This window comes from Cottoperca gobio, chromosome 6 (genome assembly GCF_900634415.1).
Source record: "Cottoperca gobio chromosome 6, fCotGob3.1, whole genome shotgun sequence".
NCBI classification, from domain to species: domain Eukaryota; kingdom Metazoa; phylum Chordata; class Actinopteri; order Perciformes; family Bovichtidae; genus Cottoperca; species Cottoperca gobio.
In genome coordinates this window covers 16,148,594-16,168,245 of record NC_041360.1, presented here as the reverse complement: position 1 = coordinate 16,168,245, position 19,652 = coordinate 16,148,594, and the positions used below count along the sequence as shown (strand labels likewise).

General features: G+C 42.8%; 1 protein-coding gene and 1 non-coding gene across 2 annotated transcripts in view; both read left to right on the top strand.

Annotated features, from left to right (window-relative positions):
* The first annotated feature begins 62 nt into the window (after positions 1-62).
* On the top strand, positions 63-134 carry trnah-gug (transfer RNA histidin (anticodon GUG)). The gene has a single exon. It is a non-coding gene; the product is annotated as a tRNA-His (tRNA).
* Positions 135-1,091: 957 nt separating this feature from the next.
* Positions 1,092-19,652, top strand: part of frmd5a (FERM domain containing 5a) — a 57,248-nt gene continuing 38,687 nt past the window's right edge. Inside the window, 1 exon segment of the mRNA XM_029434864.1 lies at positions 1,092-1,501. Within this exon segment, the coding sequence (XP_029290724.1) occupies positions 1,400-1,501 (102 nt within the window). The 5' untranslated portion in view covers positions 1,092-1,399.

The window sequence follows — 19,652 nt, the reverse complement described above, 5'->3', positions numbered from 1 at the left end:
GGATAGTCCCATCTCTGGTTTTATTATATACACAACGTCCCCTCACCAGTCCCCGCTAGCTCGCCGTGATCGTATAGTGGTTAGTACTCTGCGTTGTGGCCGCAGCAACCCCGGTTCGAATCCGGGTCACGGCAGTTAATCAGCTCGTCTGAAGGGATTATTATTTTAAATTAATGCCATTTAAATGTTACAATATTTACAACGATGACAGATAGTTATACCCATTCTATGTGAAATGTGGTATGTTGTAGTGCATACATTGGGTGTTCATGTAAAAATAATAATAACGGTCTCGCTCTAATAAAGATTTGTTCAACTCTGCTGTTGAAAATTAATTGGTAATTAAATAACCTTAATATAACAATGTTAATCTTTCTGGACATCCCCCATCACTTCATAGAATCCCGAGGGTCCTCACCTTTATTTAGTCTACCGGTATCATACCATGCATGTATCATAGGCTACACGGGGGGCACTGATGGCTGCGTCAAAGGCACTGACGATGACTGGCCTGCAGGTGGCAGTATAATACATTCACTATTCACCCAATATGACCTAGGAAGAGGTACTGTATGATAAATAATGCCTGCCCCCCTGTCAGGATGACTTACCTTAAGTTTGACTAAACTATTTAAATTTAAACAAACCCACTAGAGTGCTACGACACCTGAGGCTAATGATTTAGGTCAGTCTGGCATGGTTTTGGTTGAAAGTCGGTCAACCCCACAGGACACAGTGCTACAGATATTTTCTATTCAGGTATTGTTTCTAAATCACCTCACAGTATTAACTAGTTCGATACACTGTATTCAAGCTTATTGACATCCATAATTATTTATTAATATCTCTGAATTGGATGCATTTGATCATCACAGCGTTATGGGCAAGGCACTGCAGTCAGTGCCTATTTTGCAATATAAATAAAATATCACCCCATATTTAATTGTAATTATGTGGAGGAAATTTCACAAACAGAAGCCAATTCAAGTGTTTTCTGGACAAATTGCGGCGTAAGAACAAATATATTAAATCGCAGAGAAAATCGCCACACACTCTCGTTGGTTCACTTTGACGTCAGTTTTCATTGGGACCCGCCCGCTTGCTCAAGTGGCAGCGGTGAATGGTGAGAGATAATCCTCGGCTCTACCACAGACACACAACAGGGCTGAGCTGCCTCTGGATCTGGATGCGGGCATCCTTGGATTCTTCTCTTTTTAGCACGGGCCAAATGCACGAAAACTTAACGGGACAACAATGGTGCACGCCTCGGCGGCTGAATCCGTGGCTGCTGGTCGTTTAGGGGACCGGGGATTGTGGTCAATGTGACATTCACTAGCACGCTGCTGTTGAGTTTATTGTTCTGGTCCTAGACGCAGAGCAGCAGCGCTTCTCTGAGAAGATGTTGAGCCGATTCATGAGTGGCAGCATCAGGAATCTTGAGCGGGAATACAGCTGCACCGTCAGACTGCTGGATGATACGGAATATACGTGCACCATTCAGGTTAGTCACCTGTCGACCACAGTTTATCCACTCCACGATGCATTTGTGTCTGACCTGGCAGACGGAGCAGCGAGTGTTTGAGCAGAGGAACAGCAAGTGCCTGCATGTCCCGCTGCTGGTGTCTACCAAGAGACAATACAGACCCGAATTATGTAGTAGTTGTTTTTGTCATTTCAAATAACACAAGGCTTATGTATTATTATTTCATTCACGTGACCCACTACTGCCAGAATACGTGAGTGAATTTAGTGGCATGCTTTTTTCAGGGAGCTTTGTAGGACATCCATGGCAGTTCCCCTTAAACTCAGGTTGATGGGGTGTCAAAAGCACATTACACTCTGAAATTCATGCTCAAAGGGGTTATTTTTCCTATGTGTCAGTTTGTCTCTTTGCTTGAGGTAGTGTTGCTTGCTGGATTATTGCTTGTTGGTATTAATAATCAACATTTAGTGTTGTTGCTCATGTAGTTTACCTTGAACCTCTGACATCAATAATGCACACAGGGTATCCTATTGCTGCTATGGAAAACATGCCTACTAAATTACATCATGTGACTGGTAGAAGCATAGCTAAAATGTGCTATCTGATGTTGATGCATTGAATGTTCTCAATTAGTGACCACAGCATCACTATGTGTGCATGTATGATCATTTTCTTTTGTAAAAAAATAACAAACAAACTATTGATATTGTCAGCTGACACATATTGCTTGTAAAGATGAAAACAGAACTAGGCCCTAGTATTAGAAATGCCTTTCTCTGCCTTTTTGTCTCACCACTACAAGCATTGCTTTGATGATTGTGCAGTTTTGTGTTCATGCTGATTTCATAAAAAGTAGGTGAGAGGGCCTGTCACATCAATTACAACACACAATTGTTCCCTTTGTGGCTGCTGTACAGTTGTACTGGGGGGATGTAAGGAAATCAGCAACATGTAGAAGCATTAAAGCTGCTCCACGACGTACCAAGGATACATTTAACCTGCAATGTGAACAATGAAACATTAATAAGACATGCATGATTCTTGTCACTTTGATATCTGTTATCAGCAGCAGGCTATACTGCAATCGCACCTCTTTTCTCCTGCCAGCTAGCGTGAAATAGATACTGCAATTACTGTAGGATCGTGACTGTGTGCCCAGGTTGTAAACAGACCTGCATTTGTGCTTGAAAAGCTGAGCCAAAGATGGAACTGTGCCAGATGGACTGTGAAGCCAGCAGGTGTGCTGTTTGCAGCAGAGTCGTGTGGTCTGGGTGGCTGACGTCAGCAGGCTGGAAGATGGGGAGTGGAGTGAAAGAGGAGAATGCTCCGGCTCTGCTTTGACTGTCTGGTATCCGGACTACTACTTGTTTAATTTGGCCGTGGGAGGGAGCATGCTAATCCACCTGACTAACCACACCGCCCTAGTGTATTCCTCATTTATTTCTGACTTTGCGCTTCCTTCCCTTCAGGCTTCTTACCTGGCAAAGAAACAAAAAACACACAGGATACCTAGTCTAGGGAAGGCAAAGTAAGAGGTATAACTAGGTCATATATTCTCAGTCTCTCTTTTCCTCTCTGTGTTCTGTTTCTGTCTCTCCCTCTTTCTTTTTGTCACCTTCGTATCCTATTCCTGCCGTGAATGTATTCCCACAAGACCAGTTTAATTTCCTTAAACTGTTTAATGGCTCAAAATTCAGATTTTCCCCTGACTTACGTTAGCAACCTTCTACCGACATTGAACCAAGTATCAACTTCCTCAATGACAGGGACATCCCCATGATATCTACATTTATAAGGCCACTTTCAGCAGAAACATCCTGAGCAGAAATTAGAAACACAAAATATGCATGCACCACAGCTGAGCATTGAGGACTTTTTAAAAGAAGGGCATACAATGTGTCCATCTTTTTAAGCAGTGGCAGCTGTAATGCATGAACTTAAGTTTTGATTTTGATGAATTATGGATCCTTCCACTCTATGTTTGGAGGAGTGAGCACTCATCATTACACTGTAGATTTAGCTCTCATCTAGTCGCAGGTTGGTGGAAGTGCCTGAAATCCTCTTTTTCCCTCAGGCCTCCTGTGCTCTCTGATTTGAATGCAATGCTGCTGCAGAGAGTCAGACATCAGCAGTGCCTCCCATTTGTATCATGTCTAAATAACGGATAAATCACGTTAAAAGAAAATACCATATAGATAATCAAAGGCAAGTGGATTCACCCACTATACAACACACATTTTTGTAGGTCTGCTCCTGAAGCAAAACTCAAACACTATTCTCATTTAGTTTCTACAGATGCAATATTGATGAGTCTAAGACCTCTACATGCAGGTTGTTTATCCCCAGTTTACCTTCAAAGTTCTGTCTCCCAGATGCAAATGAAGAAGCCCCAAATATGCCACTGTTACAGTCACTTGCCAATATTTCTTCTGCCTCTCTGTTCTTAAAGTGTCTGTATGCGTGTTGTCACAGAAAACCAGCTGAAAAGGTATTGTGAGTTTTGCGTGGGGAGAGGAGGCAGAAAGCGAGTGAGAATGACAGACACAGGGAAACTATTGTTTAGCCCTGAAAGGATTGTTCAGCTTTTTTTGAGCAGCAAAAGAAAAACAGTAGGGTGTGTTTGAGCTCCTTTCCACCCAAGTCATGTTGTTTCTGACGCTTTTCCTGATCATCTTTTCTTCAAACGCTTATAAAGAAAAAGGGAGTTGATGTAACACACAGATCGTACTTATTTTCTCCTTCACTAGTGCAAATCTGTTACACATTCCCAAAACCTCCAGTGTGTTGTCGTTGTGGTTCTAATTAATTTCAGATTTAGTGAATTGCCATCATGATCTGGCCCACTCTATTCCACCCTGTGAAACCTTGGATTTCCCTTGGTTTTCTAATAACTGTTTTGGAAAACACAACCTCCAGCTTTCATGTTAGGTAAACATGTAAAGCAAAGGGGTGTTTTCTGAAGTCTGTACTAAGATAATAAAGAGTGAGTGTATAGCTTTCCACCATTTCACTACTACTGTGACTAAAATCAGTGCTAAACAAGTTCCTTTTGAGGTCTGCTGACATCTGGGTGAGGAGACTGCCGGGGGATGGGAGCCTGTGTGTTATGTGGGCGTGGGTGTGTGTGTGGGTGTGTGTTTAGGGGTGCTTGGGGTCTCAGCTGTTGCTACGGTGACTCCAAAGTTACCCTAACAAAATGTAAGATCACTTGCTGGTTGGGATTCCCCTTCCAAAAGTCCTGACAAAGACTCGGCCGTTAGAGCTCACAGAGGGGTAATTTATTTCCTGAATGCCATTGGAGGACAGTGGTGGTGCGGTGACTGCTGCCATGCCATATGCCAACCAGGACCATCTTTTTGGGACTGTCCCACTGTCCCACTGTCCCCCTGACACACATTCAGCCTTCTACCTCCTGTGATGTCATTATCGTCATAGATTATCTGGTGTTAAAGCTCACATGAACAGCTGGATGTGTTGGAAAATTGGCAAGTGCATTTAGGGCTGGGTGTCATTTAAGCATTTATGACACTAGTGTAGACACATTACCAGAGTTTTGGAGCTAATAGACAATTTTCAGAATGAAAAGCACAGGTGAGCATAATAAAATGAATGATGGCTGAATACCATTTAGCTGCTTCAGTTTCAAGGTTCTGGTATTGTGCATGCTGCCTCACTGTCACTGTCATGGCTTACTGGGTCACTTGAATATAACAAAGCCATCATTAATATTATTTGTTACACCTGTGCTTTACCTACTATGGCAAGTGAAAATGTCTGTTATGAAATATGCCTATTATACCAAAAAACTACCGTACTTTGAGAAGTATGACCAGGTCATTTTTTGTAAAATCCTTGTAATTTAACAAACAAACAAAATTATATTTATTTATATATATATATATATATATATATATATATATATATATATATATATATATATATATATATATATATATATATATATATATATATAAACTCTCATGTAAATGTTTGCAAAATTATGACTAAAATCGGAAACTTTGTAGTCAAAGGATAACCACATATAATCTGACCAGACTTTTAATGTCAGATTTTGGTACATTTCCAACCCACAATCTGTTCATAGATATTTTCCGAATAGAAAAGAAAACTCAATACAATATTGATAAAGCAAAGCTTTAGACAGAAACGATACAAAACCAAGACAAGACCAACCAAGACAGGACAAATACTAAAAACCAAAAGTGGTATCCAGACTAAGGACTTAAAAAGAAAAAAAAAGAAAAAAGTATGATGATGATAATAACACAAAATACTAAAACTAATAGTTGTTGTCCTGTCTGCTGGCTGTCACATCAGAGTTTAATATTCAGATGTTGGTACTTTTGGACAGTTGTTGATACTCAGGGCTACAGGTACATTTATGTCGCTGTACAGAAACAGTATTAAGGTTCGCTACCCAGCTTTAGCTACAATAGATTTTTCACTGTTTTTGTTTGCTTGTGTTTTGTATATGTGTGTATACTGTATAGTCATAAAACAAAATGACAAAAATGTTTGTGTCAAACTTTTGTAACTCAAGGTCTTCATCAGTGAATGTAGCCAGCTGAGGGCAAAGATGTTTTATATATAGTTATTACAGTTTTACTTGCAGTGTCCAATGTGACTCTTCAGAATCCCTGGTGACTGCTGGCCTGTGCTGACTTTACAGTCGGGACCTTCAGAAGTGTCCTGCGCCAGGTCTACTCGGCATACGATATGCCATCCAGGGTTGAAAGAATGCATTCTTCTGTGTCTGAGTGCAGGTGCTCAGCTCACGGCGACTGACACACTGTTGCTATGCCTCCATATGAATGATTAAAATGTGTGCTAGGTCTGAATGTTTCATGAGGAGTAACCTCAGGAGAACGTCACTTGTGTTTACCAGCATCACTGCGCACCAGCATCACGATTGGTTGAACCTGTGGCGCATGGCTGGTTGCGATTAAGGATTACATCATTGTAGCGTCTATATACACAGCATAGCAGGGCAGGACAGTCCCAGCTTGCAGCAGTCTCAAATCTCTCGCATGGGGATTTGACATGTTGGAACAGCCACTTGCCACTTATACTTTATCATTCACGTCTTGTTGATAATGAAATGGCTGGTGCATCGTGTCAAGGTCGCAAAGGGCTGCTGCTCTGTTGCTGCCTGTGGATGTGGTCCTTAATCTTCAGCCTTATATTTCAATGGGATATTACTGTGAAATTAAACTGTGCCTGACCTGCATTAGCTTACTGGGATTTATGAAAGAGCTTAGCTGAAGATGAGATGCCAAATGTCTCTTTGGTGATGCAAAACAAAAGAGCTTACACACTTTTCTCAATGTGTCCCATCAAGATGCTGAGGCAAGCAAATGTGGTTGTAGAGCTTGTTTGAGTTTGTCTCACCAAATGGCCTGCTCATATTCCCCAGTGTATCTTTGTGTGTGTGTGTGTGTGTGTGTGTGTGTGTGTGTGTGTGTGTGTGTGTGTGTGTGTGTGTGTGTGTGGGCTGGATGGAGAGCAGGCAGGCAGTCTGTCAGTGTGTCGGTAGCAGTCTGCTGAGCCCTCCTTTGTGCTGTCTGGGATGTATTGTGTGACAAAGAGAAACACAGAGGGCCCTGAGGTTATGCTCCACCTGGAAGCATGAATATTAAATCTCCTACCAGAGCAATATATTCCTGTGGTGACTGCTCTGCTAATAGGAGAAGAGGACAAGAGAAGAGCAGTGTTGATGATCCTGCCCCCCCATCAGGCAGAGGTTCACTTTAACAGCAGATAGCCTGCAGCCATAGTAATGCAAACAGATTGCACAGATTGTTGGTGATATTTATATACTTCAGTACTTCATAAATGAGTTAACGCAGTAAAACTCTTGGTGGGATTAGCAAAAAGGAGAGCCTCTGATAGCTTTACTCATTTAAAGCCAGAGTCGAGTTAAGCTTGGCTCCATCACAGATAATAAACAGAGTTTGTAACCTGTATTTATAATGCAGAGGATTGATGCACCACCTCAATCCAGAACGTTAATCAGATAAGAGTCTGTCTTCAAACGGTGACCTCAAAGGTTTGTGAGCACAATATGGTATCAAACTGAATTTGAATTGCAACGTTATATAAGGCTCAGCATTTACTGTAGTAGGACAATGTAACAGTCGTTGTTGATATTGGGTTGTGTTTTATAATGAGACACAATTTGGTGCAGAGCAATTTATGTTGCGTAACAGCCCCAATGTTTTTGTTTTAGGACCACAGCATGCTCAATTGCAACTTTGCAGACAGCTGCTAATGGAGGGCACAAACCTTTTGATTTTTATATCAGTTGTGATACAAGTGTAATGTGTTTTCTGCCTTATTTCTTTCTAAACATACACATTTAGAAGAAGGCGATGGAAAGGCTTTTGCTGTTGAACTTTGTAACTTAATTTAAATTTAGGGATTTTGCACTGCACAGAATATGTTGACTTTATTTTTTGTCCTCTCCTCTCTACTTTGTCCTCGTCGCTCTGGTCCTGCTTTGTCTTTGGGCCACAGAGCTCTCTGCTGTATACGAGAATCCAGCCTTTGTCTCGATCTGTACTTCAAGGCCCTGTGCCTCTGCAGACTAATGAGGAAACACAGGCATATGCTCTGGTATCACATTCACACCGAAGACACAACAAAACTGCACTCTTTGTTGAACATTGAGTGATATGTGTGGATTTGGATTCTTATTCTATTATCAGCTATGTTGTACCACAGCATGTGTATATTTCATCTCTGTTAGTCCATCAATGTTGTTACTTGTGGATAATTCTTGGTCGCACAAAAGTTGCATTGTGATGGAAATTGATAATAATGTAGGTGTCATCAGCTCTCAGGACCGGTGCTGAGGTGAAATCAGATGCGGTCTGACAGTCGTGACACTCTTGTTTTTGCCAACAGCAGTGAAAGTCGGAGAAGTACTGATAGAGAGTGGGGAACAGAGGATAATTTAATCGTCAACTCTCAGTTCAGTCTTCATTGCGTCACTTAAGTTTGATGTCCTACAAGGGAGCCTTTTTCAATACAGAAAGAGAGCCGTTTTTATGAGATATATTTCTCCTTTCTCCCTATTATCCTCCTGCTATTTCTCTCTTTCATCCCACCCTCATCTGCTCCACGGGTCACCTCTTTCTCTCTCCCTGTACCATCAGCTTTGCGGTTCTGCTACACACAGCTTCACTGCAGGGTTTTTTGAGCTAATGATTGCCGTCCCTCCCTTCCTTCTTCCATCTCCCTTCTCCTCCCTCCATGGCACAGTGTCTCGTGTGTTGTTTGTCTCCTCAGCAAATGTACCTACTTAGGGTGCTCTGTGGGATCTTGCCTCTGTAATGTTTTTGGTTTGGTCATCGCCGTTCAAGGAACAGATCGTTTGTATGTCAGGATATTCAAATGTGTTTAAAGGGCATAGTGACAACTATTATTTCTGTCTTCCAGCTATAACATTATACATGTTCATACCAAGGCTTATTCCAAGATTGACTGTGCTCATATAATCTGGATTTATGGTTCGGAAGATTGAGGTATTACTCACAGTGTATTCATTTGAGTGGAATGATGACTCTGTCGGTTGGATAATGTCACACATAATGTATTCAATCACAGGTAAAAAAAAAAAGATCCTCAAACGAAGAGATGAGCTGTCGGGTCCTCCAGGCTTTATGTTTAGCAGAATTATTGTTTGGTAACAGCTTATTTTCACATTAGCATGTTTGTTTGACATGGCCAGAATAAATTGGTGAAATTGAGATTCAGAATGTCCTGAATATCTGTGTGTGTGCTACTTACTCTGGAGTTTATTTCCCTTTACAGTGCTTACTGTGTATTATGTATAGCCTCAGTTTCCACTTTGTACATTGTCCTGTTTAAAAAAAAGCAGTTAACTCCACCAGACAGTGTATAAATAAAACATAAGCATACAGCATGCAGACAGGCTGAGAAGTTTAGCAGTGGACTAAATAGTGCACATAAGTTCCATGTTTTAAGCAATGTTTAATGCAATATGATGATAGCAGCCACATGCACCAGCTGCTCGCATCCAAGAAATGGCTGGTGTCGTGAGATTTGACGCACAATGCTAGTTTGCCAAGAGTGGGACGATAAACAAAAAGCATAATGTCAGCAAAAGCCCTTCAGTGATGGAAGAGGTTATTCAAGTTACAGCTTAGTGCAGTAGGGATTTCAATGAAGGAGTCTCAGAATGCACAACCCGTCCACTTCAGCAGGAGAGGACAATGGAAGTTTCCGCAACCTGGACAAGAATATAAAACTGCTGAGAGCTTTGGATTGCTAAATTAGGAAAATGTAAATGTCTAAAACAAGGGACGCACTGATCCAACTATTTCTCTGCTGATACTTGAGTATTTTCTGTGGCACACAGAAATGCTGTGATAGTGGAAACTCTGAATTTTATAATGACATTGACAAATAAATTGTATTTAATGTGGATTATGGCAGATACCCAGTGCCACATTAAGCTCTTTAGTGTCAAATTCTGATAATTATTAACACCGGTCCATGCTTAAAACAATAACAATGATAATACCCTTGACAGTATTTATAATTGTAATAAAATGAAGGTGGAAAAACAGCACTTTACCCCTCTATAATATGTTTTACTACATATTCATAAGGATAAAGGACAAGTTATGTCTTGTGAAGCAACAGCAGGTTGGTGCTGTTTACCAGGAGGAAGGTGGTTGCTCTCGAGCATCATAGTAAAAGTGCTCACTAGGGAAAACCATCTGCACTCTTTCAAATGAGAGTCTGGATCTAAGAGAAATACTAGATCCTGTCATGTTGCACAGATGTGGCTAGGAGCCTGTGAAGATGGCCACTTAAGCTCCACTGAGAGTACAAGGTCTGTTTTTTCTCTGCAGGTCTCACTCCTGCTCTCCTTTACTGTCTTATCTCTCTTTTCAAAAGAGTGACACGACACGGCACGCTGTCTCTCAGTCTCAGGTGTGCGACGGCACACAGTTGAACAAATCCGCTTATGAAAATGAGAAAGACGGAGAGCGAAGGAGCTTGAAGAGAGCCGTGGGTATTGGTGCAACAAGACGTTGAGGCGAGGTGGGCTGGTTGTTTTTGGTATTTAGAGCTGAAAAATCACCCTTTTGAGCGTTTAATTCATCTTAGTCTAATTTGCCACCCACTCTTGATAATTTTCCTCCAGAGAAGGAGTTGTGTTTTCCACCGGGTACATAGATGACAGGCTGAATTGCTTTATGAGAGTCATTATTTGTGTGTGTTAACACTGTATTATTGCATTGCGTGTTTCTGTGTGCATATATTTCCAAGCCATATCATCAGTCATTGTTTTATTATACCATTTTAGAATCAAATAAAGGCCCAGCTCTGGTCCTTCCAGGTGTGTCGAGGCCTGCAGATTACACTAACAGCTATTCATGCATGCAATCAGTCTCCTTTTCCTTTGTGTGCCTGTCAGCGCAGCAGTCAGGAGAGATGAGTGTCTCTGGAGAGGAGATAGATGAACACACACAGGAGACAAAGAGGCTGGCCAGTGGAAATACTCAACAAGCCACAGACACAAAGCCAGCTGTCCACTGCAGGTTCTGGTTCAAAATGTGTTTTGATTAAAAATCGTAACAATAGTGTTTCTAAATAAAATACTATTGTAACAAACTGTCCAATGAAATTTTCTTTTGAATTGAATACTGTGGACTACACCTGTCCACAGTCGAGGGAATGATGATCGGAGAAGAGATTGTGTACCAAACAGACTTTAATTCACAAGTTTAAGCGGTGGTCACAGACAGGTGCTCTGCGGCTCTCCTGCGGCTCTCCTGCACTGTGGCGCTGTATCACCGCTGGGCTGTGGCTTCGAACGACCTCGCTGCTGGGACCCAGCCTACTGTAAGAGAACAGAACCAGGCCATCACCATGCATTTGTTATGTGACTGATTTCCTGATTCCATTCAGCTGTCTGGTCTCCAGCTGGGACACTCCTGTCTCTCCCCAGCAGGGGGCCGCAAGCTAACTTCCTCCGCCGAGCGAGAGAGGAAATCAGCACAACCATCTGGTTACCCGGCCTGTGGATCACCTTGAAATTGAACGGTTGCAACGCCAGATACCAACGGGTGATCCGGGCGTTGGCATTGGACGACTCTTTCTCCACCGTACTGTAGTTCACCTCCCGCTGAGCTTCTGGCTAATGTACAGTACGGGGCGGTCGACCCCCTCCACCTCCTGGGACAGAACGGCTCCCACCCCGCTGTTCGAGGCGTCGGTCTGCAAAACAAAAGGGAGAGCAAAGTTAGGAAAGAACAGTAGTGGCTCCCCACAAGGGGCTTTCTTTACCCTCTCTAACGCCCGCTGACACGGCTCCGTCCACTGGACCGGATCTGAAGCACCCGTTCGGGTCAGGTCGGTCAAGGGGCTGGTCAGCTCCGCGAACCCCAGAATGAACCAACGATAGTAGCCGGCCAGCCCCATAAACCTCCTGACCTCTTTTTTCGTCTTAGGCGCTGAGCAAGCGGACATGGCGGCAGTCTTTTCCAGTTGAGGCTGCACCTGCCCGCTACCCAAGTGGTAACCCAGATACCGTACCTCCCTCCGCCCAACCGCACACTTCTTCGGGTTGGCTGTGAGCGATAGGGCCGTGACCGTACCGTCACTCCCGGGGGCGTCTCTATGTGGTGGTGTGCGAGAGTGGTACGCCCGGGTAGGGGGGAGAACACATTGGCAAAGAGCCCTTGCCACTTGGCGAGTAATTTGGAGCTAGAGGTAGGGAGCAATACAAGTACTTTATCTCCCGGTGCAAATTGCCTCAGTCTCAACCCTCTGTTATATAGCCGCTGCTGACGTTCCTGGGTCTGGAGTAAATTCTCACGTGATAACTGTCCCAGTGAATGGAGTTTCGCTCTCAGGTCCAGGACGTACTGAACTTCATTCTTACTTGTGCTTGGACCCTCCTCCCAGTTTTCTTTAACTAGGTCCAAAACACCCCGTGGCTTCCTGCCAAACAACAGCTCAAAGGGAGAAAATCCCGTGGAGGCCTGGGTACCTCCTGCACTGCAAACAACAGAGGGTCTAACCACTTATCCCAATTGCGACTATTTTCGGGTGTGGTCGAGCTTGCCTCACCGCCAGCCCCCCAGCCCTGGCATTTGAGGAGCCCTCTGCAGTGCCGGGCGACCAGACCCATGGGCTGGGGAGGAGAAAATAAAGCAAACTGGGGGTTAGGGAGCGGCTAGGGTCCAGCTGCCCCAGGGTTGTAGGTGGGACCCACGGAGGATAGCGTAGTGCTGGGGCCAGCGGCCCCCGTGGCAGGTCGGAACCTCCTCGGGGCTGGAAGGGTCGGACCTGTGGAAGATTGATGGCCCGGGCTTTGGCCCCCAGGCTCCGCCGGGGCAAGAAGAGGTGGTCCTCCGCGAGGATGACGGCAGCTTCGAGTCCAGCCGGACGGTGGCACTGGAACCAGTTCGGCGAGGAGGGTGGGAGTCCGATGATTAATTGCTCCAGGGCCACCTGTCCGACGACGTCCTCGGCAGAGTTGACGGCCGGCTGGAGCCAGTGCCTGGCCGAGTCGAGGAGCTGCTGGGCAAAGGCGAACCAGCGTCCTCAATTATTGATTAATCGAGCAATGTATAGCTAATGTATACCTTTATCACATTACATATCTTTCATGTGTAATGTCTTTCTACATCATCTATTCTATTCGGTCTCTGATTAGCTGGCCAACCTGGAAACCAGCCAGGCCGGCCTCAATGACCACACCTGTCACAAGATATTACCCAAGTGTCTTCCTCCCTTAGCCAGCTGTTAGAAATCAGTTAAGGACAAACATTCTCATTATTCCTGCTTCATTAGGTTGTGTGTCTGGATATATTAGACATCAAGCCAAAAAACACACTTGTTATCCAGGTATCTCATCTCCTCTCCTTAGTGTGTGCTGTCTCCATTTGCCTGCACGCCTCACTGTCTAAAGTGGAGAGTAAGTACACAGTGGACTCAATCACAGGCATCTTTTCCTTTGGTTCAGATGATATGCCCTATAATGTTTGTAATTATAGCAGGAGACTATTCCCACATCTAGCACAAGACAATCGCATTCGGAACAGTGTAAGCGCTAAACAACTGTTTTGCTGTTTTGAGGAAAATGGATTTTCAGGCTAAGTAGTGACATGGGTTCAGGATTTAATATTTGGCATTGGGCAATATCAAAGTCGTGATTGTGACAGGCCTATGGACAAATTGAAGATGATGGCGCTAGATGTAAAGTCATAAGATCCCTAAAGTTGTTGGGGGTATATTATGTGGGGAACCATGAATGTATGTACAAATGTTTTGTGCCAGTCCATCCAGTTGAGCTATTTTACAGGTTAAGTGTTACTGGTGATGGATGTCAGTAGGGTTCATCCTCTGGGACCATGAATGTTAGTACAAAATTTAATGTCAATAAATCCAAATGTTGTTGAGATATTTTAGTCGGGAGCAAAGTGGTGGACAGATCAAGCATCAGACCGGCATTGGTGTCCCTAGAGCCACGTTGCTAGTATGGCCAAAAATAACACCGGCATAATAAGGGCTTCAAAATGACCCTTCAAGCTGTAATATTTGTAGACAACTGTGTCCTTATTTTTCTTATTGTGTGTTGTGTTAATATGATACGAGCTGTGGTAGTACTAAAACAAATCTGCAAAATGTGTACAAAGAAAAGACCTCAGGAAATAATTTTCACCTTTGGTCGCAGCTCTGTGTCTTTTGTCTTGGCTGAGTCCACAGACAGAGGTGTGCCATATGGCAGCAGAATAGTAATCCGGAGGGGATTGTTTCAACAGTGGTGCTTCCCTGTCAATAAATGGTGTTCATGGAGCTCCCCACTTTCCCCAGGGCGGGAGACAGGTGCTGCTGAGGGTAATAAAGGGCTGTTTGCACAGCTACCCAGCACGTCAGTCTCGCAACTCATTTGGAAGGGAAGAGTGATTGTTTGCCTCTGGGCCACTTTGTTTGCACATACAGTGCAAGAGGGGAGGAGCCGCTTTAGTTTCACAATTAGAATGAAATTGTAAGATACAAGAACCTTCAAACACCTCCTCAGTTGTTTCTGTTTGCACAGTATTCTCTTAATAAATCAGACTTGAGGACATATTTAGCTGTTGAGTTTATGAGTTATCCTAACAGGAATGCAATTAAGTTTGGATCAGTCCAATCAATACAGAGATCAATTAGGTATCCTCTGGACTGGGGTTATATTGATGATGCTGATCATGCTGTGGTCCAGTTTGTGATGTTCTTAGCTATTTTTAGCACAAGTCATTCCTTAGTGCCGGTACAGAGAATAAATTCTACAGAGGAGTTGGCCTAGCCACCTCCTCCCACATACTGCCTCAAGCACAATGCAAAACTAATGAATCATGAACACATTCTGTGACGATCATTATCTGATCTGTCGGTGCCCTGCGTACAAACGCTCCGGGAAGATTCAGTGATATATCTGGGATTGATTGTGTTGCTCATACCGTGCTACAGTTTTATTGCCTTTCAAGCCAGAGGAGTGTTAGAAGTTTGCCACATTGCGTAATATCTAGCTTGTGGCCTGCTTCACCGATGAGAGGCTCAAAGCAGAAACAAACAAACAAACAAACAAACAAACAAACAAACAAAAGACAAGCAAATTAGGAGACTCGTTTGCAACTTTGACAACACAAATGCGACTTGTGACGCAAATACAGATTTAACATTCAGATATTAATTGATTTATTGGCTATACACCTAACATTAGCTTTTTACTAATTACTAGCGTTCATCAGTTTTATTGTCCCTCTGAGATTTATTTTGTGTTGTACCATAGTTGTGTAGGACGTGCAGTGTTTCTCTATTTACTTGCGTGTTTATTTATGCCGCACATGTTTTCTTTTTTGTTCAAATCGGTAATTGTGTCTCCTTTTGCTTCCGTTTTATTTATTTGCAGTGTTTTTTTCTGGTTGGGATTTAAATTGTATGCACATGGTAATTGGTTTGAGCATTCAGCAATATTAATAATACTGAGGTTAATATTATTAATAATGAGGTTAATTGTTATTCATGGACATTTTGTTTATCTGTGTTGCTTGTTTATTGCTAAAACGTTCTCAGTGTGGAGCTTCAGCAGAGACACAACTTTCCCTCCCTCCTGAAGTTTTTGAAGTGTCTTCATTGACCACAGCTCTTACTTCCGGCTCCTTTGGGCTTTCCTGAAACGCCTCTTACACACTAGGCATTAACTTGCCTCTATAATTAATGAGGGTAGCTAACTGAAGAGTGGGAGCAAAGCTTTATGGAAAGACCCCAGGAGTGCCCTTCAGGACATCCCATTATCCCGCTCTGGTGGGAGCAGTCACTAACTGCTACTGGCTTAGTAAAGATGCATTCTGATGACAGTCATGGCTGAGGAGTCCTGCTGTCTGTAGGATGTACAATCAAGCCGAGATTATTCTTCGAGAAAGCTGCAAATCTAGTGTAACTGCTGTCAGCATATTTATTCTTCTTTAGCCGCATACCTTTTATCCCTCAATCACCAGTCTCTCTAAGCTTGATTCTTAGTCATGATCTGTACACATCATCTAAAAGAAACCACAGTAAAGCAGGTTTGACTGTCACCATTTCAGGCCCAGGGATGTGATGACATCCTAATGATGTGGTACATCCTCTCTTATGTTGCATTAATTACATCAGCCTCAGCCAGACTGTCTCTTAAAGTCACAAGCAGATAAATAATAGATGAGTGCATATTAATGCTGTATTTTTAACGGAATACTGGGGAAGTTTGATATTCAGATATTACTATGCTTTACTAGGAAATTGATAATGCACTCCCTCTTACATTAATGACCTCGGCCAAAGCCAAAGTTGGTTATTGCTAATCAGCATAGTGCCTGACTCAGGTCTTTCACTTTGTTCTGTAGTGCGGGTAAAAAGTATTTGAGTCTTTGCCAAGGTTGTGCCCTTCTGCAAATGGGAGAGTAGTTACCACCCAGCTGTCAGGCCCTGTTTGCCCTGTGACAGTTGGCCATAATTTGTAGTCAATACTTCACTGCCCACTTCATTCACTGCAAACATCAGCTTGATTAGATTTATCGCTAAGACTCTTGTCTCTGAATCAGAGCATACAACCCAAGGGGAGTGGAGGATCAGCACAATTTTCTTTTGTGGTTCGTTTGACCTTTCGTACAGCAAACGTTCTTATGGTGCACATTTTGAAGTTGCTAATCAATCACAGGTGTAACTTACAACATTAATAATTGCTGCATACCATGCAGGGTGTGCCAGTGCCACTGCTCTGTAATGGTACATGCTTGCTCACTGGTTTGGCTTACCGTTACACCTAAATGGAACAAAATCATCATTAATCATATACAGTTGTGATGGGGAGTTTTGTAAAAAGGTCTCTTAGGATCTCACAACAACTCCCTTCTATGTCTGTCTCTGAGACTGATGCACATCTTTGTTGGTTCTTCAGGCTTTCTGCTGAAGGTCATAGCTCTATGATGTACATTATGGATGTATTACACATTAGATGGAGCATCCAAACCTAGTCGTCTATCCATTCCAGTAAAAGCTGCTTAGACGGCACATAGCCTTTGCTGAAAGGGTTTCTATCATTTCTTACTTACATGTCCATAATGCATGTGCATTAGTGTCTTTCTCTGCCTCAGCGTGGCTGACTGCAGGTCCACATGACTCTTGGTGGTTTTTAGTGTGTAATTGGTGGTGGACTAGTTGTTTATATATTGTAAGAGTAATTTTTGAATGTACATGATGTCCAGTTTTATAATGAATGAGTAAGGCAAAGAGTCTTTTTGGAGACTATGCAGTCATGTGAGCTGTAGCTCAGGGCTCAGTTCTAAAATGAGTCTGTTGAGCTTTGGAGGCTTGTTTTACACCTGTGTTGCACAATTGTTTTGGAGCAATCTGCTCCTTTTTACATCATAACTGGACAACTAGTTATCAGTAATAAACAGTGATGCAATACTTGATTTGTACACAGTTTCTGCTACTTGAAAATAAAATGAAGACCTCTCCCTACCTACAGTACTGGTTATTTAACACTCAAAACAGCAGTGTCCTCAGAATACATGCATTTCCTCTAAACTCCAGCATGTCTCTATGGCCCAATTCAAACAGGCACATGCATCTTTGGCACTAATATACATGCTGCACGTTGCATTCGTCTCCCAGGACCATGCTTGGCATATTGCACTGCTCCACTTTCCCTCCTTGCGTACTCTCCACCACAGATTATCGTGGTTTTGTTTTTCCTCATGAGTGACAGTAACCCTTATTCATTTTAACACAAATATAAAGAAACTAGATATCGTATCCCTCTATTGTGTGAAACGCAAATACACGAGGTTGACAAATTGGTTAACAAGACTGGACCACCTCACCTGTAAGACAGGTACAGCATGGAAGTGCTGAGTATTGAGTCAGGCTATATTACATCTGGGTAGTGCACCAACCCACAGGTTTCATCAAATTCCCTGGTAGAATATGCGGAATGTGAATTATGACTATATAAATGTTGGAGACCTACATAATTAGGAAGATGACAGATGGAAGTAAATGAAGGCCAGTTCTAAAGTGCTTTGTAAATCTTGTCAGTGTTGCTATGCTGAGTGTGGGTGTTGAAGGTCATTTGTCAAGGTTATTGCCCGATGAGTCACTGTGGGGAGGCAATGAGAGAAAGGGAGAGTGGGCACAGCAGACTGCCAAACCAACCAAATAATATTATTTAAGCACGGCCACAAATCCTTCAGTATGTCAACACTGGAAAAGGCAGATGGATGCCTCATTCCTTTTAGAGAATAAGGTCACAGAAAGGCCGCAGAAATGTAATTCACAGACAATTAAATAGGAGTGATATTGAAAGCTTATATTATACTGCTTTCTATATATTTTTTATCCTGTCCTTGGAAGTGGAAGGTTTTAAATAATCTCACACATAGATGTTTTTCCTTGATTATGAACAGCAGAGATATTTTTGCAGCTGTGCAGGTCTAATCCAGGTTTTATAGCAGTTTCTGAGTCTCCATCTGCACTTCCTTCCTCACACATACCTTTTATGTGTAGATCAAAACCCATCTCTGTAGGTTTATTCCTCTGTGACACTGTTCTGATATCCAGTAGTGGATTATTTCTCTCAATCAAGATGTTTTATGTAACCACTAGCCTGAGAGGATTATAGAAAAACATTCCGCGTTTAGAATTTAGTCCAATGAACCATTAAGATGCAGCCCCACTTTCTGTCGTATGTTGCATATGAAAAAAGATCCTTCTGGTGTGAAAACGTGGTAGGTGTAATGTTCTGTCAGGAATCCCTGGACGTATCTATAAATATTTAAGAAATATCCGGTAGAAATTAAATGCTTCTTGATTTCTCCATCGAAACACCTTTTGAATTTGATAGCAACTTAAACATGCACTTGTGTTGTAATTCATATCCTCATTTATCTTTTGGTGTTCATGAGTGGCAGCCAAAGAAAAATTACATTTCCATATCCGTGGAGTTCTGGGATGCTGTAGCACCTCATCACCATGGCAACTGCTCATTTCGTCATTGCTCCCCAGGTGTGCTGTGTGTAATGTGTCTCTGCTCACAGCTATGTCTCACCTCATGGTGCACTTCCTCGCTCACCTCGCATAACATTGTACTTTTATCATGACAGAGCTAGATGTTATTACTTTCATTAGTGTTAATCCCTTGTTTACCTTAAGTTATTCCTTTTCTTTTCTCCCCCTATCACACAAATCTTTCAGTCATCACCAAAGCTGACATGCAAACTGGGTACCAGACCTGTTATATTTGAGATTTTCTGCTGTGTTCCCTTTCTGTATTTACAAATTCAGCGTTCCAGTTAAGACTGGAAAACAACAGCAAGTGGCGGCACATCACAGTAAGCAATACAGCCTGCAGATGGAAATCCACTTGTTCTGGTACCGTAATTAGTGCCTGAAGGGTGCAACATTAGCACATTTTGCTAATCCAGCGCCGATGCTCCAGTGGGCTCAGGGCTAGGAGAGTAGGACTGAATCCCAGTGGAGCAGATGGATGACGTGATCCGAGGGAGGCTAATCATTAAAAAGGTTGATTACATGGTGGTAATGAGATCAGCTTTTTTTGCGCTCAAGGCTAGTGGTTTGCGGA